Raw genomic sequence first — 24,415 nt, 5'->3', positions numbered from 1 at the left:
AATTACTTCAGTCACCTTCATAATACTCTCCATTACATGTGATGCACTTGTCAAGTCTCTTTTCCCACTGTTGGAAGCATGTTTGGAACTCTTCAAGTTTGATATTGTCCAGTGCCCTTTGTGAAGCTGTTTTTACCGCCTCCACATCGTCATAATGCTCCCCTATTAGCGTTTTTTTCATTCGTGGAAATAGGAAAAAGTCGCACGGGGCTAGGTCCAGTGAATATGGAATGTGGGGAATGACAGACCACCTCTGAGATGCCAAATAGTGGGTCACTCGTAAGGCCGTGTGTGCTGGAGTATTGTCGTGATGCAGAAACCAGTCATCTCATTGCCAAAGTTCCAGGCGTTTCCTCCTCACATCCTCTCGCAGATGCCTTAAAACATCCAGGTAAAAGTGCTGGTTAACATTCTGGCCAGGGCATACGAATTCCCGATGCACAATTCCACGAACATAAAAAAAAGACAATGATCATCGTCTTCACATTTGACCTCACTTGCCTTGCTTTTTTTTGTCTGGGAGAGTTGGGAGTCCTCCACTGGCTTGATGCTTGCTTGGTTTCTGAGTCATACCTGTAACACCAATTCTCATCCCCTGTAATGACTTTGTTCAAGAAGTTTGGATCATGTGCAATCTCTGTTTTCAAGTCCTGACACACATTCATGCGGATGGTTATTTGCTCCTGTGTGAGAAAGCACGGAACAAATTTAGCAGCAACTCATCTCATGTGCAAATCCTCACTCAAAATCTGCTGGCACGAGCTCCAACTGATTCCTGTCTCTGCTTAAAATTGGCAACAATCCTTGTTGATCTTTTGGCGGACCTTTTCAATGTTCTCCTCATTTCGCTATGTTGAAGGGCGTCCAGAATGAGCTTGGTCTTCAACACACATCTCACCATGTTTAAAGCACCCAAACCACTTGAAAACCTGTGTGCGGCTCATAACGTCCTCCTGGAAAGCTTCCTGAAGCATTTGGTGTGTCTCCGTTGCAGGAAACAAAATTTTACACACACTCTTTGTTCTGTTAAAGTTGTCATAACGACTTCGCAGAGGTAACCCACCAACAGTCAGAGAAACACAATACCAGACTTGCACATTCAGGTCTACACTGACGCCATCTGCACAGCTGTTTCATGAAGGTCTCTACTAACACCATCTAGCATGAGAACCCTGCACTACGTCTACGAGTGGCAGCGCCCTCGAAGTCTGGTTTCTTTTGGGTCCCCCCTCGTATATAATTTGTAGGTTGTTTAGCACAGCAGTGCTTTGACAACAGAGAAGACAAGCTCAATTGCTCAGACAAATTCCAGCCTGAACCGAAGGAATAGCAACAACCAGCAACATGTCCACTTAGCAGAACAGCAATTGAATAACAAGGACCCATTATCATGGAGCAATGACAAAGTCATCCATTCAGAATGTTGTATCCCTACGTCACATAGTGACTTTGAATATGAGAGAAGCTGACAAAATCTCACACACTTGGTTAAAGGAGTCGCAGAAGATGCACTGATGTCTAAATGTGGCCCCTATGGCTGTTGCAGAAGAACAGTATGAGCTTGCCTCTCTCATATGGCAGATAGTAACAGAAGAGATAAAGCAATGTATGGTAGCTAGGAAAGCTGGACCAAGTACGTAATAGGCAGCAACCATGAATGTCGCACCATATGTCAGGAGGAAATAGAGAATTTCAAAGGAAAGGTGTATCAATCTGTAGGACCAATCCCTGCAACATGTCATGAGGAACAGCCATTTGAATGACAGAGAACAACACACTACTGTGTTGTGACTGTGAATGCTCTAAAAACATTGTTTGCTACTGCAGAGAAAGAAGATGAGTTTTGATGACTACTATGCTCAAAGACATGAACCTTTACAACAGTTCTCTTCATGCCAGTTAGGTGCAGACAGTTATAGTTGACCAATGGGGAAAAGCCCATTGCAGTAGCCTGAATAAGGATGCTCCCCGACACTCCACAGCTGTTCCCCGTCACTGTACAGAGGGAACAGCCAGTTGCCTAGCCACCAAATACATGAAGACTAAGAAATGCAACTAACTATGGAGGTGAAGCTGCCACAAATGCAAATCGTCCATAGACAACAATCACCAAAATGTCAAGAAATCTCATTGGTGTTATCATCAGTGTCCAACTTGTCTATCATCTAAATGGGAAATAAGTCCAGCCTGCAGGATCATATTTTGCAGGAATTTATTTTTACTGTATTTGTAAGGGTCCGTCTTGATTACACAAATTTTACAATCCACTATTACTGGTTTTGGCTACTGTTATCTTCTGAGCTGTTACAAATAAAAAACAGTGTTATAACCAGCTAAATACAATTATGAAGCAAAATCTATAACAGGCCTGATGATATGTAAGAAAAATAAAAACTACTCACATGATTAAGAGCCATGAATACCAACCATACCTACCATAAAATATTCTGATGTACATATCAACATCAAAATCTATACATGTAGGTATAATAGCAAGTGCTGATGATTGCTTGGGTGCATCTAGTATTTATACAAGTAACTGACACTAGCAGGGGGCACTAAAGCTAGGGTACACGAGTAACCACTATCATAAATTTAATAGTTAAAATACCGTATGCCATAGTCATTAATTAAAATTACTTCATATGGCGAAATGAGCATCTGACAGTAAAACACAAACTGGTATACAATATGTGGAATTATATCTATTTGTAAAATCCATATAAAAGATGTAAACAGTAATAATGGGAAGCTCTTAGCCGGGCAAAGTAAATAATACACAGTTGTGTAAAAGCCAGAATAAAAAGTTTAATAATAACATCACATCTATAAATCAAAATCTTCCAGCATGACAAAACGATTAAACCATAACCATAAGTATAATGTAATTAACAAAACTGTGACCATTAATTAAAAACTCGATATTTGATAACACATATGGAGTGGAACCTCAGTTGCACCACCTCATTGTTTTTCTTTATGAAGTTTGTGTTTTCCTGTGATGGAGCTTGTGGAAGAAGGCTCAGTCTCCTCACAGCTGGTGGCCGGCACATACAAAGTATACTATTTGAAGTAATTTTAGTTAATGACTGTGCATACTGCATTTTAACTATTACATGCGTGATACTGGTTAGTCGTGTACCCTAGCTATAGTGCCCTCTGCCAGCTTGTATAAACACCAGATGCATCCAGGCCATTATCAGCATGTACTATGTACCTACAAGTATAGATTCTGTTGTAGATATCTACATCAGAATATTTTGTGATGTGTGTGCCTGGTATGCATATCTGTTAATCATGTAGATATTTTTTTATTTACTTATGTATTGCCAACCCTGTTATAGATTTTGCTTCAGCTGATTGTACTTAGTTGGTTGCACCACTCACTGTTTTTTTTTTAATTGTAACAGGTCTGAAGATGACAGTAGCTAAAACCGGTAACAGTGAATTGTAAAATATGTATGATCAAACGGACCCTTACAAATAAACTGCTACAATATGATCACAGATTCATTTACAGACACTTTATGTTTTCAGTTTGTATTGCAAGAATAACTATCAGTTACAGAACCTAGCCATATGAATTTGTTGTTTTAACAGAATGTAGTCATAATGTTATTCTTTGATGTGACTTCTTGCAGGCTTTAGAAACAGTCATAGAGTGTTTAAGATTAGAGCTTTAGATTAACAAAACTGTTCCAACAAGCACGCATAACAAAGGTTGCATGGGTTGGCTGTTTGCTGTTGGAGATGTTATCCTGCCATCATCAACAATACAAGCTCCAGTCACCAGTTGAGATGCTTAGTTAAATTGTGAAGGTTTTGTTGATTGTAAGAGGCTACTCAGACTCACAAAAGGTATCTAAATGCCAGCATTGATTGTAAGCATTGTGAGTGGTCAAAGAGAACTTTGAATTACTAATTGTTACGAGCAGCTCAACTCATCCCTAAAGGTACGTGCATAGGGGCAGCTAAACCAATCCACAAAAGGTAGCTTAGTGTCATTGATGAAGAATCATGCTCTGCTAGCACTACAGACAATACAGTGAGGAAGTTACTATCAAGCTGCCACTAGGATCTGGCCAGACTGAGGAACAATGTCAATGAGCTATAGCCATCCTGCATCAATTTTCAGATGATTTCAGATCTGGAATAGAGAAAAGAGAAACCAAGCAGCCCACCTTAAAATACCAACAAAACTAGGGACCATCCATCAATTAGCTAGTACTCATAAAGTGAGCCAATGCTAAAAGATGGATAATCCAGGAGAAAGTGGAGAAGATGCTGCAAGATGATATCACTGAACCTTCAGAGAGTCATTGGTCCCCTCCTGTGGTCCTTGTGAAGCAGTAGTACGAAACATGGCATTTCTGCATCAGCTACTGGTGACCGAACAAAATCACAAAGAAAGATGTGTCCATTGCTACACATCAATGACACATTAGACTGCTTCAGAGGAGCAAAGTATTTCTCAGCTATGGACATGGAGACACACAGCTGGCAAATAGAGGTTGACGAGACTGACCAGGAAAAGACACCCTTCATAGTTCCAGACAGCCCTTATGAGATTAAAGTTATGCCATTTGGACTGCATATTTCTCCAGCCACCTTCCAGTATATGATGGATAATCTTACTTGCTTCAATACCTTAAATGAATACATGTCTTTGTATCTGGATGACATTCCCCCTCCCCGAAGAAATGTGAAGAACATCTAAGCAGACTGACAACCATGTTGAAGTGTATTTGGACTGCAGGCACCCCCCTGAAACCGAAGGAGTGCCTCTTTGCTGCCCAAGAAATAAAGATCTTGGAGCATCTAGTGAATGGTGATGGAGTCTGTCCTGATCCAGAGAAAATAAGATCAGTCATAGATTTTCTGGCTCCTTGGCAAATTCTTGATATGAGACATTTCTCTGAATGTGCTTTGTATTACCAGTGATTCATAAAGCTCTTCTGTAACAAGACACATTCATTGCAAGAACTACAACAGGGAGATGCCAAATTTTTCTTGAATGAGATGGAGAAAGATCTTTCCTTGTACTTAAGGAGGTACTAACATCATCTCCCATCCTAGAATTGTATGTATAGAATGCCAAGACAGATCTTAACACTGACACCAGCAGTTTTGGAATAGGTGCAGTTCTAGTGCAAATTCAGGAAGGTGCTGAAATGGCAAATAGCTTGTGCTTCCAGGGTACTCTCACAATCCAAGATGAACTACTCTGCAACTTAGAGCACTTAGCAGTTGTTTAGGACCTCAGCAATTCTGGTCATATTTATTTGGCAAGCTATTCACCATTGTGATGGACATCCATTCTCTATGCTACTGATTAGCCTGAAAGATCTGTTGGACCAATCAGTGAGATGGCCTTTAAGGCTTTGGGAGTATGACATCACAATGTTATACAAAAACAGTCACAAACATAAGGGCACTGAGTGCCTTTCAAGGAATCCCTTGATGGAATACAGTAGCTTGGATAAAACTTCAGACATCACTGCAGTAAACGATATTGCCTTTGGACAGAGGAAAAATCCAGCACTGCTGAAAATAATAGAAACCATGAAGAAGAAGGCACTGATCAAAGGAGCACGTCCATTAATAAACAGAGCATCATGTAAGAGGAAATATGATCCAGTGGTGTGGAAAAGGTTGCTTGTCTCCTCACCTCATCTATGGCCAGCTGTCCTGAAGTATTTCCATGATGCTCCAACATCTTGTCACCTGGGATTCGTGAAGATTCTAGACATAATCAAATACAAGTATCCATGGCCAGGTCTCTACTGCTCCTTTAGATACAATGTGAGCTACTGAAAGAATGACCACTGACAGAAGCATGTCTTGCAGTCACCTCTAGAGCAGCTGGTACTTATCCCACCTGAAACAGTTCCATTCCATTGAATTGGAATTGTCTTCATGAAGAGGGTGCTGAAATTGACAAATGGTAATCAGTAGATGATAGTGAAACATGGTACATGAGCTACCTGCAATGATTTGTATGTAGCAACCATCAGTTTAAGAGGCCATCACACAAGTCACTTCCGGTGGTTGACAAAAAGCCAATGGTAACTGTTATTGCAAGGGGACTCAAGGGCACACATACAGCACAATATGAACATTTCAAAATGAGCTCATCAAATCCAAATGTACTGAGGCAACTCCAGAATATTCCAGTGAGGCTCTGGGGGAGAATCTCGCTGCAAGTCTTGTCCAGTGACAGGAATTTGGTACCTCAAGACAGGCACCCATTAGTCTTCCACTGGCAGGTTATATTTCAGTGGCGCACTGCTATTTTGCTTCCAGTCACCCATATTGGCCTCTGGCACCTACTGTCGGTAGCTAAAAAGCTTTCAGTCCACTAGTGAAACCCATATTGAGGCCCTTTGGCGCCACTCACCTGCAGCAAGTCTTTGAAATATGCCTTGTGCATCCTCTGAGCAGGTGACAATCTTAACGTAAGCTGTGTACAGTCACAGAGGTTACACATGCGGCCTATCGATATGAGCCGTGACAGCACTGAGCACCTGATCTGTTACCTTGCCAACAATATTGTGCCAGCTGCAGAAGCTCCATAAATTGCAAATTTTCTTGTAGAAGATATCATATTGAAGTAAAGAGCCCCATGTATTATGATCTCTGATCATGGAATGGCTTTCTAGTCAAGACTAGTGTCAGAGGTAAATTCACACTGTGGAATCACACTTAGGATGCAAATTGTCTACCATTTAAAGACAAATGGCCTCATAGAACATTTTAATAAAATGTTGGCAAGTGTACTCTTTATGTACACTGATGTCAAGTGAGATTGGTATAGGATGCTGCCCATTTTGACTTTTGTGTACATCGCAGTGAAACAAGACTGTGAATGGTTCACACTGTTTCTGGAGCTCCATAGTCAAAGTCAAAACAACAATGGATACACTATTTCTGTACCAAGTGGTTGATACTCAGGCTGACTATATGAAACACCTTATCATCTGGACCAAAGAAGCAAACCAGCTGGCTTGCATATGGACCCTGGATGCCAAGGAGAAAGATTGTTAGTGCTACGGCATCAAGCACTGGGCAATGAGATACAGAACAGGAGACTTGGTATGGATTTATCTGCGTGTGAGGAAATGGGACTATCAGAAAAGTTACTAAAGCACTATTTTGGGCCATATCATAACTCTCATCTCTTGTCAGACACATATAGATTTGAGGATTATGACCCTCATCAAGAAGACAAAAGTGCAGAGACACCATTTGTGTCCTCCATATGAAGCCCTCAGACAGTCAAAAGGCACAGATCAATGATGGGAGGCTCAATGAAATTGAAGACCCTCTCAACAATTATGAAGCATTGCCGGGAGGGGCTACCTTTGATACTCACTGTAGAGATCCAGGGTGCTGTTGTTAGCTCCAGTGAGATTTTCTGAACCAGCATGTCAGAGTTTTCCTGGGAGAGGGAGCAATGCTGTGAGCTGTGGTGCGTGTAGTGTGGCATTGTGGCTAGCGTCACTGTTTGGCCTGTTGGGGTGGCACCAATTCAAGCCCAACCATCAGAAATTATTTAGTATTTATTATAATGTAATTTGGTGGATGAAAAATCTACTCACCAAGCGATGTCAGAACACACATATAAAAGGTTATAATTGGGCAAGCTTTTGGAGCCAGTGGCTCCTTCTTCAGACAGAAGGATTGAATGAGAAGGAAGAAGCATGAAGGAAAATTACTGGAGAGGTCTAAGAAAAAGGGGTAGATTTCGTAAAAGTTGCCCAGAACTGTGGGTCGGAGGAGACTTGCATACAGGATAAGAAAATAGATGGACCTTCTCATCCCATCTGGTAAGTCTTCCCTGACCTATGGTTCTGGGTGACATTTCTGAAATCTACCTCTTTTCCAAGACCTCTCCAGTCCTTTTCCTTCATGCCTCTTCCTTCCCCTGCCATCCTGCTGCCTGAAGAAGGAATCACTGGCTCTGAAAGCTTGCCTAATTATAACCTTCTTTTATATGTGAGTGATCTGCCACTGCTTGGTGAGTAGTTTTTTTTATCTATCCAATTACTTTATATTGTCAAAAATTCATTGTTATATTAATATTTATTATTTAGCATTTTGGAAGGTTCTTGAAATATCGTACATTTGTGTATTCTGGAATATTCAGTGTCTATGTAGATAGCTGCACTCTCTGTCCACTACGGCAGTTCTGTTGTGGCTGATCTGTACTTCACTGATAACCCTGCTTTCTGATTTGGGCTTGAGTGTGGTTACCACATGACAATACAGTTTTGGTCAGGAGCTAGGTAATATGTGAATTGCTCTGTTTCTACTCTCAAATAAGTTCTCCTCAAAAAGTTTAGGGTTTCTCTTTGTGAAAATAATAGACTCATTATATACATGCATGGAATAGACATTAGATTTACTATTTAAATTAATTTTTTTTAGCTCCCACCATGGCTTGGATACCTTTTTCTGTAATCGTAAAGCTTTGAATAGATTTGTTTTCTCAGACCCAACAGAAAATTATACAATAGCTAATGGCTGAAATAAAATATGCATAACATACAGACTTTTTGCAGCTAAGTGAGTGACATCACATAAGATGTTCTCGACTTAAACAAGACTGTTCAGCTGACTCAATATGCTGTTCACATGATTACTTCACAACATATGTTATTTACTAGCATACCAAGGAAGCTGACACAGTTCGCTGTGTTCAATTTTTTATTAATATTGTGGCTTTCACTTATTCATTGTACGGATTGTTTTGTCATGAAATGAACAAATTCTGATTCAGCAAAGTTTATTTTCAAATTCCCGTTTTTGATCCATGGCTCTACTTAGCCAAGTGTCTGCTTAGAACAACAGTTTAACTCTTCGCCAGTCTTGCAGCAGTCAACCAGCTACACAGAGGATAGTGTCAAGACATTCATAGCACTATTACACACACAAACACACACACACACACATATATATATATATATATATATATATATATATATATATATATATATATATATATATATATATATAAAAAAACAAAGATGAGGTGACTTACCGAACGAAAGCACTGGCAGGTCGATAGACACACAAACAAACACAAACATACACACAAAATTCAAGCTTTCGCAACAAGCTGTTGCCTCATCAGGAAAGAGGGAAGGAGAGGGGAAGACGAAAGGAAGTGTGTTTTAAGGGAGAGGGTAAGGAGTCATTCCAATCCCGGGAGCGGAAAGACTTACCTTAGGGGGAAAAAAGGACAGGTATACACTCGCACACATGCACATATCCATCCACACATACAGACACTCACTTCCTTTCGTCTTTCCCTCTCCTTTCCTGATGAGGCAACAGTTTGTTGCGAAAGCTTGAATTTTGTGTGTTTGCTTGTGTTTGCTTGTGTGTCTATCGACCTGCCAGCGCTTTTGTTCGGTAAGTCACCTCATCTTTGTTTTTATATATATATATTTGCCAAACTCTTTGTGTCAAGGCATTTGCCATATATAACACAAAGAGTTTGATAAACTTAGCTTTCACAGACACCATGACCCTAGTATTTATAGTTTTCAAATAGTTATTTCAGGTAATTAGTTGCAAATTATGTGTTACATTGGAAAAGTTTTACAAATCTTCTTTTATGCTATATTTTCATATTAATTTTTATATCTGATAACAGAAGAGCCTTTTGTAAATTTTACTTTTATGCAAGTATCTGATTTTTTTCCTTGGCAGTAACAAAATTTTCTGCTTATATTGAACTTTGACAATAATGCACATATATTCAGTAGTTTTTCATTGTGATACATAATCTGCTCTTTTCTAAATGAGACACTTTTTTGTATGACATTGAATACATTGCTTAGAACAATGAAGTATACAGCATCTGAATACTGCTATCCAACATAGCAAGCTCACATGGTTTCATTAAGGGAATTCAAAATAAGCAAAATCCCTCTCATTTATTTTCAAATGTGTTAACTGTGAATGACAACCATGAATGACTCAGCACAGTAAAGTACTGATCTCTCAAAAAGACAAACCTTCAGATTATGAAATACACAAGTATCATATAATTCACTGAACCATTGCATCAGCTTCTACATTACTCTCCTAATGAGTTCATTACATTTCACCTTCTGCCACTGATGTAAGTCATAGCAATGAAGAAACTGATTGAATCTGTCCATGATCACACTGTGCATGAAGTTTCCCCATTTGTTGGTGTTTCAGTGTGGACCTTCCAGTGTGTCTGCAGGGAATCATGTACCACTTTTAGCTGTGCAACACAGTGTAAGAAAAATGATTGTAAGAAAAATGATCATAAAAAGATATTAACCAACAGGGACCTGAAATGAGTGTGATGCCATGTCTTCGATAACAGGTATTAAACCCAACAAGATCACTGCTATCAGTGAATGCTGGTCAATCTCAGCCAGTGTCTGAGCAAATGTGTCACAATTAGTCTCTGGCTAACGTTTGAAGACACTGTCCACAGTGGCACATAAATCTACATGTCTCCAGTGGGTCAAACAACACAGAAACTGTACGTTACTTGGTTAGAGGCATTTAGTGTGATCCAACAAGTCACAGTTTTGCCTCTTTCCTTACCATGCAATGCACTGAGTACACTGGTAACCTAATGGAATGTTTAACCCACAGTGTGTGGATGGTGTAGCTCAACTTGGAGGCGATTCTGTGTTATTTCAAGGGTGACCCAAACCCACTCTTTCAGGTTACCATGAACATGAATCACTGTGTTTATTTGAACATTCTCAGTGATGAAATGTAGCCTCTTGTGGAGAATGATGGGTCGGGGTGAGTCAGAAGCCATTCAAAGGCAGAAAAATCCCTTTATTTTGCCAACAGTTTGTATGACAAGCTCAAGCCCGATTTCATGGTGCTGGAAGATGGACCTCATCCCATGGGTTTGGAGTTGAAGCATGGCAGCTGCTATACTCACCGTGGCCCAAGCATGGTGTGATCTCACGTCAACATCCCTCATGCAGTCAATAGCCTCTGTTCAACCTTTGGCCCATCAAGCAGCGGTTAGACACTGTGACAGGTGGTTCTGGCAGTGCAGCAGGGCAGTCTCATGGCAGAACCAACACTGTGACAGGTGCTAATACACTGATTTGACATCCTGCCAGGTCGGATGGTCAGTATTTATAAGTGCCAAAGTGTATTTGTGAAACACCAATTGCCAAAGTGCCCCTGGCTTCAGTAACTAGCCTGGCGCTGACCGGCAGGCAGTGCCATGGCACAGTGCTGGCCATATTTACAGTGTGAAGCCCTCTTGCTTAGGCCCACACCATTGCACTCCTCTCCTCTTTGAAGAATTTGGCTCTTCAAATTTTCTCTATTGCTGTACCTGAAACTAGTCTCTTCTTTGTTGTTCGTTTCTGATGCATTGTTAGTCTCGGGTTAACAACATCTATAGGATTTCTTCTGTAGTGTTTCAGCAGCTAAAATAGATACCCAGATACATTTAAAATCTTTCCACAGTTTTAAGGATTCAGTCACTAGCTATCCCTGGAAACTAGCACTAGACCTGCTAACCAGTATCAGGATAGCTGTGTTATCACACTTGGACTTTTGTTCATTACATGCTTAAGTCACCTTTTATGCATTTTCCTTGCTGCTTCCTGCAGCACTGTCGAAGATCTCTCACTGAGGTGTCCACAATGCTCTTGCAGTCTATGTCTTTGACTTGTTGATTCAGCAGCTACATCAAACTCTCTCATTGTGGTAGTGTTTTTGGGAATCCATGAGGGATCCTACAACAGTACTCCCAATAACATTACAAAACTACATACCTATTCTTTTCCACATTTATCCTCCTCAACTTCAAGCATACCTCAGTGGTGTGTCAGTCATCTTCACTAACTTTCAGCAGGCTGGGCCACCTGTGAAAGCAGACATATCATATACCAGCTCTGCTGCAGTGAAAAAAATGAAATGTTGTGTGGCGGGGGCCTCCAGGCAGGTAGAGCTAATAGCCTGGTGCAATTCTTTTGAGGTGATGCCACTTTGGTGACTTGCATATCAATGAAGATGAAATGATGATGATGATGAAGACAACACAGACATCCAGTCACTGAGAGGAGAAAATCTCCAACCCAGCCGGGAACCAAACACGGGCCCTCAGGATGACAAGCCAGCGCGCTGTCCACTCGGCTATGGTGGCGGACTGCTGCAGTCATTGCACAGCTTTTTATATTGTTATGGCTACCAATCAGCTGTCCACCTGGACGAATGGCCATCGCCAAACTGTGGCTGAGAACAAAGTGGATCACACTGTGGCCCAACACGCAGATGAACATAACATGCTTGATTTTCATGGCTGCTTCACAACCTGGGCCACATGGATACTCCCCTCCACCACCAGCTTTTCTGAACTAAGCAGGTGGGAGTTATCCCTGCAACACATTCTCTGCTCCCCAAATTAACCTGGTCTCAACCTACTGTCCCCACACCTTCCAACCACCAATTTCTGCCTCTCTGTCCTATAACCTTCTCCTAATTCACATTCCCTCATCCTCATTGTGTTTACTCTCTGCCAACACAACCACCAGTCTTTTCCCCTCTCTGTTCCTCTCCCTTTCCGTTCCCTGCCCCCTCCCCCTTGCCCCTCCTTCCCCTACAGCCTCCCAATGCTGCCCAAGCCATGTTCAGCCACCTTCTGCAGTAATATCTGCATGCTCTGTGAGACAGCACTCTTCTCCCCCCATATCCATACTTTGTTATCCCTCCACCTTCCCTACCCCACTCCCAACTGCTGCTTTTGTTCAACGCAACAGTTGCAGCCTGGCAAAAGCAGCCAGAGATAGTAGTTATGTGTGGGAGGTATACCTGCTTCTGTGAATTTGTGTGTGTGTTTTCTTTTTTGAAGAAGGCTTTGACTGAAAGTTAAGTGTGTAACACTCTTTTTGTTGTGCCTGTCTGCCACTCAGTGTGTCATCTTTAATGATGAGTAGCAATCTATCCTTTTCATAATTGTTGAAAATCCAACCTGGACCTTCCATTGTTTGATTCTTTGTCAATTTAGTCATCACAGCCCCCATGCGGTACATTATCAAAAATGGTTCAAATGGCTCTGAGCACTATGGGACTCAACTTCTGAGGTCATTAGTCCCCTAGAACTTAGAACTAGTTAAACCTAACTAACTTAAGGACATCACACACATCCATGCCCGAGGCAGGATTCGAACCTGCGACCGTAGCGGCCTCGCGGTTCCAGACTGCAGCGCCTAGACCGCACGGCCACTTCGGCCGGCATGGTACATTATCCTAGCAGCCTATGATGGCCTATCATTAGGTCAAGAAACAATAAAGCAAGTTCAGAAAGGAGAGCTTAAGATGTACTATTTACAAAAGGAAAACTGTTATAAAGTCACTACAGTCATATTTTTTATCATAATGTCCAGAGAACTATGGCTTAAATCCAAAAACGTCACCTCTCATCAGCGAGAGACCAGATCAGTGTATTATGCTTCATGAGCTCTTCGGTATCCTTCTGTATTTACGAGGTTTGCACAGAAGTTAATGCACCGCATTTTTCTTGAACAATTTTTTATTGAACATAATGAGAATTACACATACAAAAGAATATCCTACACACCCTATTTTTCCATGTAATCTCCATCCCATTCTATGACCTTCCTCCAGCGCAAAACAAGGGCACGTATGCCCTGTCGGTACCAATCTTGTCCTTGTGGTGGAGCCAGTGCTTTACCATGTGAATTACCTCCTCATTATCCTCAAAATGTCTTCCATGAATGGCATCTGTCCTTGTGAATGACAACATCAGCTTGCTACAACATGTCAGGTGTGACAGCCATGGATGGTCTTCCTGTCTCCACAACCATTGAAAATCGTGGAGCTCTGGCTAACAGCCTTCTGATGACCTCACCCGCCGTGCCCAGCAACTAGCTGTACTTCCATTGACAGCAGATGCTCCATTAACTTTGCCCAAGCGTTTGTGAATATTCCTCACAGTTTCTTTCTCTGCAGTGAGAAATTCAAAGATGGCACATTGCTTGTAATGTACATCACCTAAGGTGCCATTTTGAAACTGTCCTACAGTTATGCTGTCTGTTGGAAGTAACAGAAACTTAGCGCACTCTCTCAGGAGACTTCAGATAATACATACATTACATTTTGCATTCATAGGATTATTTTTGGTTGAGAAAAAAGTTGGTGCATTACTTTCTGGGCAACCCTTATAATTAATCACAAGCACTCTGTCAGCTAGAATCTCTGCCCTCTTAATTCAGCTCTGTAATACTTCCTCAAATTTCCTCATCGTAAATCCTTAATACTCAGTATATTCTCCCATTACATCTTACACTTGTTCTGACAGTTATCTTAGGTAGATCAACTATCATGCTGACTGCACTTTGAGGAACCAGGAGCAGCATAACAATGATGTTACAATCAATAACCCATCTTGCATCCGTGGTATCCCAGATCGTTGCTACACTGCCATTGTTGCATGATGAAAAGATAGAAAACCAAAACCATAAGATACTGTTTTGCCATTGATCTATGTTGTACTTCATCAGCACTGTTCTGTGGTTTACTACTACCAGAGTATAATAAGGAGAAAGAGTGCAGCACAAAACGAAAAGGAAGAGAAAAGCTCCACAGACAACTCAGTCATTCTGTGAATGTCATACCACATATCAACTAGTTTAGATCCCTGGAGGACTCTTATTTCATAACAACACTACTTACAATGAACTGTACCTTCAGTTGCCTACTATCTGCATTTGCCTAAACTTCCCTGATACCCACAGCCTTCCATATCTCAATCAAATATTCTCTTTCCACTACTTGGTGCAATGCCCTCTTTGCCGGCATACCAAATGTATCACATCTTGTGGCTCAGTATATGGAGTCACATGACCTGATGGTTGCACTCCATACATACAACTTGTTTCATTGGTTCATCCCTTGGATCCTTCCCAGGTACCAGAACTGAATACGTGCTTGGCATAATGAAATATGACAGTGGAAGGAGGTCAAACCCTGGAACAACTGATACAAGGACCCCATGAGCACTTATAGAAGGCACATGCAGCTATTTTCTTGTGTTGCCAATGACCATAGCACCTCTGCCAATTCTGCTTCTGACTCCACCTGTAAAGGGTGTGGGTGTGCTCATGTGGAGAATTGTTGGTCATGGTGAGTCAGAAGCCATTCGAGGTTAGTACAATCTCTATATTACTCCAATTATTCATATTATAAACTCAATCCCGTATCTGACAGTGCTGGAAGGTGGGCCTCGAGCCATGGACCTGGTGACGAAGCATTGTAGTAGGTCACCAGCAGTTTTTATGCTCAGCACAGGCCAGACATGGTGCAACCTTTCATATCAACATCACCTGGCTGACAACTGAGTTATGTTAGAGGGGATGTGGCAGGCTGACTCAGCCCAGTGATTATGAGACGACTATCTGGTAGCACCTGGTGCAGGCAGGCTCCAATAGTGGCTTTGTGGCTAGAAGGGCCTCAGTTCAATCCTCGGCTCATCAGGCAGCAGCTGGAGCCCCTGGCAGGTGGTCCTGTTAAGGCTTACTGATTTTATGACCTTTCTGGCCAGATATCCAGTATTTACATGTGCCAAAGAGTGTTTGTTGTGGTGTTGCTGCAGTGGCACTGACAGATGGGCAGCGGCACCCATTGGGTGCTGTGGCAGAATGCTGTGCCAATGTGCTGCTGCAGGAGGCCCTCTTTACAGTGTCAGACCCTATTGCCTAGACCAGTGCTGTTACAATATTCCTGATTTGTATCATGTGTGCACTTGTGTCTTCTGATGTGACAACAGCAATATTCACAGGGCAGCATGCATATATTCCTGGTTTGACACTCACTGAGACTCCCAATCACATCTCAATTGATGTATGAAATTACCCAATTCTAAGCCCATAATAAAATTAGAGACAAGTTGTAAGTGCAGGTGAAACATAGCGATCAACATCCCTTCAGAATGCTCACTCTATAGGATATAATCATCAGCAAATTGAAATAATATTAAATTTAATTTCTATTGTGATTTAGATATAAATAAGATTTGTAAAATTAAAAGTAAGTTTTACTTTGTAGTGTGGACCATTTGCTGCAGAAGAAGGGTTCCAGCAAAAGTTCCTTTCCATCATTACCACTGCGTCTACAATATTCACCATTGCCTGATATCAACCTTGACAAAGGAAAGGCAACACAGGCTCCTGATATGATGGAAGAGACAGGTTGAATTGCTTAACTTTTTATTCTTGTTTAATAATTGTACAAATTTGCCACCAGAAATGTTTGTCAAAAATTAAATTTATGTAATTGATATATTTAAGAGTTGGTATTTTTAAATTATATCTGGTTTATGTTATAACCTGCATGTATTCAGGAAGGAAGCTCAAGGTGTTAGAAAATTTTTTGGCCATAGCAGCAGCCATTGTAGCATTATTCTGTATTTATTTGTAATTACTTAGGTACTTTTTGTAAACGCTTCTATTGTGATAAAAGTTACAAAAAAGTTGAGTGGAATTCATAGTAAAAAATAGAATGGAAAAGTGTGAAATTTTGAATTGTCAAGGTTGCTTACACTAGGATAAATAATATAAGTAAAATGACATACACTTAAAAAACACTTGCTTCAATATTTATTGTTACAGTTGCAGGAGTACTGTTTGTATTTGTACACTGTGCTGAGGGCCTTGTGACTTGTGATACAGCAGAGTGCAACCCATACTGTACTATATTCAGTAACCGCAAAAAGGTAATGTACAAAGCATACTACATACTATGCAACCTTCAGAACTGTCTTCAACATGCATTTTTAACAAATAATGTTAAAGAAAACGACACTTCCTAATGTTCTGCAAAATTTTGCAGAACATTAGGAAGTTATTTTCCTTATTGATATTATCATCATTTCCTTTTTAATATTATTATCATATTCTGCCAAGCACTGATGGGAAATTAAGTTAAATAATGTTGCTGTAGGCATTTGCATATGCTGTGTAAATATTCTGAATCCATAGTTCACCCTTTCCTCTTTACCATAGTGACTTCAAATTACTTTTAGGCAATATAAGAAACAACATATAAGGAAACTGAAATATATAACATCTGTTGCATGGAACAAAAGAAATCAAATCAGAATAAGGTGGTTTTATTTTCTATACATAATTATTTCCTTGTCTTAGCAGATGCTGGATTGTGAACACACATTTTTCAGCAGCTGAGACAAATATAATTGGCAAAGAATGTAAAATATGACAAGTAATAAAAATATTAATGGCAAGGGAAAAAAGTAATGTCTTCTCTGCAGTCTGAACACTACAGCAGTTTAAAGAGGCAAGGTGGAGAGAATACATGTATCAAAATATTATTGGAAGTAGGGGAATCAGATGCTTTAAGTTTGTTGCATGACAAACGATAGTGTTCATTGAAAACAACACAATGTTCTTACAGCAAGTAACTAACTGTTACTCTTGATAAATCTCAATAATAGTAATCTCAATAATAATGAACAAGTGTAGCAGACAATGTCTTAGAAAGCAGCAGCTGTTTTTTTCTCCCAAATAAGTTCACCTGATAATTTTACTACTGTATGTTACATTTACACTGTACAATCACAAATAGTAGGTCAATTAGCAGTTTAACAATTCAACTAGAGGAAATGATTATCTCTTCATTTCTTCAATTAATTCTATAAAAATTATGGTACGTTAATGATGATTTAATTGTAAATCAACCTGACTGAAAATTAAGTAAACAGATACCAAAATTTTAATAAATATAGACACAAAAGGTACAATAAGTAAATAATTACTATAGTCAACTTGAAATAATTATTTCATACATCATTTACATTACTAATAAATAGTACTAAAATAAATCAGATCTGTGAAATATACTAACAAAATAAATTCACTAAAATTATTATTATTAAAATATTAAATAGACAAAGAAACTCATTCGCATCACATTCTGTACATACAGTATGAAAGTGAACCTGTAGAAAGCCATGAATTAAACAAATGGATACAGTTGCTCAGAATAAGTAACAATGAAGCAAAGTTCATAGTGGCACATTAGTAAGACAATTTGAAAATTTTAGAGGTTCTTGATTTGTATTTCTACGTATAAAACCTTAAGCAGTAGTAGTATTTATTTTATCTTCTTTTCTGATTGTCATAATTTATTTGCTGTTTAAAGTTTACTGTTCTGATCATTTGTAGTCACCCTTTTTAGACCAACATTGCTAGTATGTATATGATCGAATTGTGGTTCACAGTGAGTTGCACTAATATAAAGGTTTTGTGTTGTTGATTGTAGGTAAAGACTACTCATTATCTGAAAGGCACTGCAAATCCACGATGGGAGTCACTGGCACAGTTTTTTGTGAATGATTATAGGCATGCTGCACTATCATTTGTTGTCTGTTCTTGGAGCCCACGGAAAATGGCAGATACTGATTTACTGGGATTAGCTACTCTTTCTCTCTCGCAGGTATGTTAATTAGCTGTTACACCTGGACCTATGTCTGTGCTTTGGATATCAGTATTAACAATATGACAGAGTTAACTGTACTATTGTTAAGTATTTTCCCATTACATTAAAAAATGAAGCCTGCAAAAACTGATGGTTTATATGACTCTGTATGAGACCTGTATTAATATTTTGCACTGGAGGAAAAAATTCCTATAATTCTTGAAATCTTGTTAAGTGTACTCACAACAACTAGGCTCCTAGGCTCTTCTATTGCTCATTGTTTCAGTGATTGTGTCACATGATTACAACAAGGTTATAGCCATATTTATTGGACTTCTTCATGTAAGTTCCATGTTCTGTGTCAGTCCAACCTGATATGCAACTCATGCATTTACTTAATATCAATGTATAAATTATCAAAATTGATTACAAGAAATACCTTTTGTAGACAAAAACTCTTTCTTGGTACTCTGTGAATATACCAATGCCTGGAACTTCTGGTTCTAAACAAACCTTCACTTTTGTATTTGCATATAATGGTATCCTCAGATATTGGGTGTGTTGAGCACCTCTAACTTGAACTAATTGAGCCTTAAATGATATTTTTTTTGTATTTTGTGAAGTACATAATCTGTGATTTAGCTTTACTGTTAGAACCAGATGTTGGTTTTCAGGTGTGGGAGTCTGGATGTCTGTGAATGTATCTTGTATAAGGCATTTCATAAAAGTGTAAGGTTGTAAAGTAAGAAAGATTTCATGGATGTTGTTGGCTGTACTATGGAAGTCCAGCCTACATGAGGTGTAATGCTGCTGAAATAATAAATGTGTGGAAGACATCAAGGGTGGGGACAAGGGGGGGGGGGGGGGGGGGCTGGATAAGGCATAAATCTGGCAATGGAACATAAAATGTACCATCAGTATGGAAGCATAAACACTTAATATGTGTGATAGTGCTTTGTCTTTTCACTAGTCTCCTGTAGCTGTTGTGCTGGGGACTTTGTGCAAGCACTCTTTTGTGCATGATACCCCTGACCCCAAAGATACATCTGACTGCAGTGGAATAATCAATAGAGACAGTGGCATACTCATTGGTAACAAGCAATCTTCTCTAAAGATTCTTATTTCAGCTTTGGCTCGGTAATGGTTAGATATGTGTGAGATTCTACAAAGGGGGATGACATCTTCCAGAGTTTACTTTACAGCATTTCATCAAGCAAGCATGTTGCATAAAAAAGTTCGGGATACCTCAGATAACTTAAGTAATTCTAGCTGCTCTAAATTGTGTGTAATTTTGACAGTGGGTACTAAGTCATCCCTTAGTGTATTCAAGGAAACTTATTTCAATCTGGCAATGCTAACAAGTTACAATGATTATAAAGATATGCCTATACACCAGGTTTGTGTCATCTATTAAAAAGATAAGTAATTTTCATCAGTGATTCAGTCATGACACTCATCTAGTAAGCAAGCAACTGAACCTTGGTCTAAGATGGTAGCTACACAGAATGTTATTCGTTAGGTATGTGACAAAGGCTTGGTCAATTTGCTATTGTGGATGTGGTTGTTTCCAACATGTGCGGGTTTCACTAAATACTACAAATGTAATATTTGTTTTTCTTTTAACCTTAGCAATGGGTACCTGATGAACTGTTGCTTTAATTACTGTGATACACACTTTTTTTTAGAGTTACCAGAAATTCTGTAATAGGTGGGTGCAGTACTCTGCATTTTGTAGAAGGATGTAATTGGTTTTTTCAACTTCCTATGTGTTATTGCACTTCCTCATAAATCATGACAAGCATTCTCCATATATATGCTGAATGGAGAAAAGATTGTAATCAAGGTATGATTATAGTACTGAGTATAACTGCCAGAATGTGTGATGTGTAAAATTAAACTCAACCCAATCAGGTCATGAAGGCCCATTGGTGCCGACTGGCCACTGTATCATCCTCAGCCCACAGGCATCACTGGATGCAGATATGGAGGGGCATGTGGTCAGCACACTGCTCTCCCATCGGCATGTCAATTTACAAGACCATGTGCAATGTATGGGATCCTAATTTGTATCAGCAGCTCAACAGTACAGTCACATATTATAAAAGATCAATAGAAAAGAAAATTTAACATTCTGCAAGGAACAAAATTTATTAGAGCAAGGAATACACAACAGTAACTGCAATAACAGAGATACTCTCTCACAAAGATTTCATTGTCAGCCATATTTGTCATTCCCTGATATTCTCCCCACTGTTGTCATGTCCAGTGGGATGACCAGCTTCATTCCATCTGCCAAAAAATACTTCCCTTAGTGACTGGTTTGTTAATGATGTCTGTGAATGTCTTACAACAATCCATGAAGGTATCCTCTTTTTTTGCATCCAAGTAAAGTGCAGATTTAGCCATCATACCTTTCGCACCCTACATTCTCTATATCTTCAGTGCTGTGGTAGTCTTCTGTTGTATTGCATTCCAGACAAGATGACAAAAATCTTCTGAGATCTCAGTCCTTGCTGTAAGAAAGTTTAGTCCACTTCACCCTTGCATAATATTCAAAATTGCAACAAGATGACAAGAATTTGAACAAGAAATTAGGGCCTGTTTCTAAGGTGTCATTCAGTAACCAGTAATTTGGCTAATAATATGGATCCTCGAAACTTGTCAGTACTCTACTTTCAATTCATTTATTAACAAAATGATATGATAAAGGATTTACAGTGACACAGTCTTTCAGCACATTTTCTAGTTGGTTTTACATGGTACACTTCATTACATCTGTATGATGAATTGTGTACACTTTGTCAGCCCTTCGAATCCTAAATTGCAAACTACTGTGCAAGGCAATTTAAAGCCTTTGTTTGCAGAGAAGTTCAGGAAAGATGACACATGTGTTATATTTCCAGAATTACTCTGCAAACTGAGATATTAAATTCCCTTGCACAGTATTTACTTGCTGCGATTTTGCCTTGAAAATGATAGGATGGTCACCTGTCAAAATATTAGCAGTTGTTGATGATGTCACCCGCCTACATTCCTGTAAGTTATTTGAACATCATATACGGTATGCTAGAAACAGGCTCTTGAAGAGTAGTATAGAGAGCTAAAAATCTGATGTTTTGATATTGCTGTTATTTCAACAGTGGTTTTGCCTTCAATAAACTTGTTGATAGTCAAAAGTCCCTTGTGTTGAGAATGTTATTAAAATTCCATGTACTTAATAGATGAAAACTTAACTTTTATATTGTGCTCAATGATTTTTGCCAAGTCATTCTAGGACTAGAATACTTTTCTTGTAACATTGTATCCACCAATTATTTGATTATGTGTGGGGATTTTAATTTTGTCACTTGAAACTCAGGAAGTGACTGACAGTACCATCATACACTTCCATTACTGACGTGTGCTCATATTTGTTTAGTGTTTTTTTTTATCATTATTATGCCAAAATCTCAATAATCTGATAGAAATGAAACTAATGCACCACCTTGTTAAAGCACTCACAGTTATTTAGAGAATTTTGTTCAGGATAAATATCAGAGAAAAGGCAAAGACTTTTTATTCCAAGAGGTAAAGATTCATTTATCTATTGGAACAATATGCCACAAAATATGTTGTTCCTTCTTTTGCTTCCCTTTCATGGTACAAAAAGAATTGAGATGCCCTCCAAGGACTGGAACAGAAACCACGAGAGTTGCTGACTTAGATTATTTCTGCAATGACATTTTTCTAGGGGCCTATGTCTTCTAAGCTAGGTACCAGACTGGCAGGATTTCTATACACACTGCGTGTTGATCTGAGGCAAATGGATGGATACCGTGAAACAAGTTACAAAAAATTCCGTGTTTTCTATAGTCAGTGATTCACATATGCTGATCTCAGAAGCAGGTGTCTCATGTGCACATACCACATCAGTTGTGAGTCACAGATTAAGCAACAAAATATTGCAATTGAGGTTGTTACTGTTAGTCTCTAAACTTCATTTGCTGTGCAAAAGTTTGCACATATTTTAAAATACACATTTCTGTTGTTATCTGTGTGATAATATTGCTAGCCTACTTTTTATCAGCCAGTTGTAAAGTAATGTGGCAGCTCAGCCTATGTTGTGGCAGGAATCCTGCAAAGACATGGCCATTGGGTAAATGCATGTTGTAGTAGTTCAACAGTTACTGGAAGAGAAGTTTCAGTATAACTAGTATTTGTAATATTTAATATTGAGGTGGTGACTGGCACTTGAAGGAGGTTATGAATAGCTTTGTCAGTTCTGCTGTACACCGCTTATAGTTAATATAACAAAACATATTTGATTTGGACTGGATGCCGTGTGATACAGTCATCTTTGCAACATATGTAGCACCATGTTATGTTATGCAATGGATACAGGGTATGGTAGTTTGTATAGTGTGTGTATCTCACTATCAATTGTACAGGCATGTTATCAAAATCACCTGTGAAATTTAATGCTACAAATTCTTTTAAAATTTTTAGTGCAGGCTTTTAATATATTGCAGATAAAGCACACACAGTGCAGTCAAGAATGTTGTGTTAGCTGCCAGAATGTATCCGAAGCATTATTATTATCATTAAAAAATAAAAACTCTGCTTGGTGGGATGGTATACCCACTAAAGTAATTAAAACAGTGTGTGGCATAATAGCACCTCCCCTAACTAAAATATTCAACCAATCTTTGGAACAGGAATGCTTTCCCAATGTTTTGAAGTATGCCGAAGTCAGATCTCTGTTGAAGAAAGGGTCGAAACTATCAGCATATTCCTATTCTTCCAGTCCTGTCAAAGTTTTAGATAAAGTAGCTGCAAACCAGATCAAAAACTTTGTTGTAAAAAATGATGTTATTGTTAGTAACCAATTTGGATTTCAACCAGGAAAAAAATGCTCTGGATGCAGTGAATAACTTTATTGAAATGATACGAAAATCATGGGATCAGAGGAGTGAAGTTGCAGGAATCTGTGATCTCAAAAAAGAATTTGACTCTGTGAACCATGACATGCTTCTCCACACATTAGACAAATACGGGATTAGGGACAATGCTCTAAATTGGCTAACATCACACTTACACAACAGAAAACAAAGAATAGCTATCACTGAAGATGCAGTGAATTACTATTCTAAATGGAGTACAGTATTATAAGGTGTGCCTCAATTCTCCATTGCAGCCAATCGTGTTCCTATTCTACATAAATGGTTTCCCCACAAATGTAAATTCCCCATCAGTTCTGTTTTCAGATGATACTTCTGTTTTAATTGAAGATGACGATGCAGGAAAAATTCTGAGCTACATTGTAAGCACACTGGATACCTTAGAAAACTGTTTCCAGTTAAATGGATTGAAACTGAATGCTGCAAAAACCCATATGGTACATTTCAAAGCCAAACATTCAAAATTTGTGAAACTTAAAATACAGCATAAGAATCAGCCTATGAAAGAAGTTGACACGGTCAAATTCCTGGGACTAATTGTTGACAAGAACTTAAGCTGGAATACACATATTGACTACCTATCAAATAAACCAAGCAGTTTTGCATTTGCAATGCAAATACTAGCAAATCCCATTGACTTAAGTACACAAAAAGTTGCTTATCACAGTTATTTTGAATCTGTCATTAGATATGGGATAACTTTCTGTGGAAGTTCAAGTAGTGTACCTCGAACACTGAAACTGCAAAAGAAAATTGTCTGATACATGTGTATTGCACAGCAAATGGAGTCTTGTTGCCCATTATTTTGGAAACTACAAGTCCTAACTCTTCCCTCTTCCCTCCTTGTACTTTTATAAAATTTTAATCTTCCTACACAGCAGACAAAAAGGAGAATCATTTTAATGATACATATAACACAAGAAATAAAATAATTTTATGCAACCCATACACTTGTTGAAATTATATGCACGGGCTCCACAACATATGGCGATAACAATACATAA

General features: G+C 39.1%; 1 protein-coding gene across 1 annotated transcript in view; it reads left to right on the top strand.

Annotated features, from left to right (window-relative positions):
- Positions 1-24,415, top strand: part of LOC124763286 (tricalbin-1-like) — a 295,056-nt gene that overhangs the window by 140,444 nt on the left and 130,197 nt on the right. Inside the window, exons 8-10 of the mRNA XM_047249126.1 lie at positions 16,087-16,229; positions 16,650-16,753; positions 18,319-18,492. Coding sequence (XP_047105082.1) covers positions 16,087-16,229; positions 16,650-16,753; positions 18,319-18,492 — 421 coding nt within the window. The remainder of the gene's footprint in view (positions 1-16,086; positions 16,230-16,649; positions 16,754-18,318; positions 18,493-24,415) is intronic.

Source organism: Schistocerca piceifrons, chromosome 1, assembly GCF_021461385.2.
Source record: "Schistocerca piceifrons isolate TAMUIC-IGC-003096 chromosome 1, iqSchPice1.1, whole genome shotgun sequence".
NCBI lineage: Eukaryota > Metazoa > Arthropoda > Insecta > Orthoptera > Acrididae > Schistocerca > Schistocerca piceifrons.
Note: the sequence above shows the minus strand (reverse complement) of the source record. Positions and strands in the feature narration are given on the sequence as shown.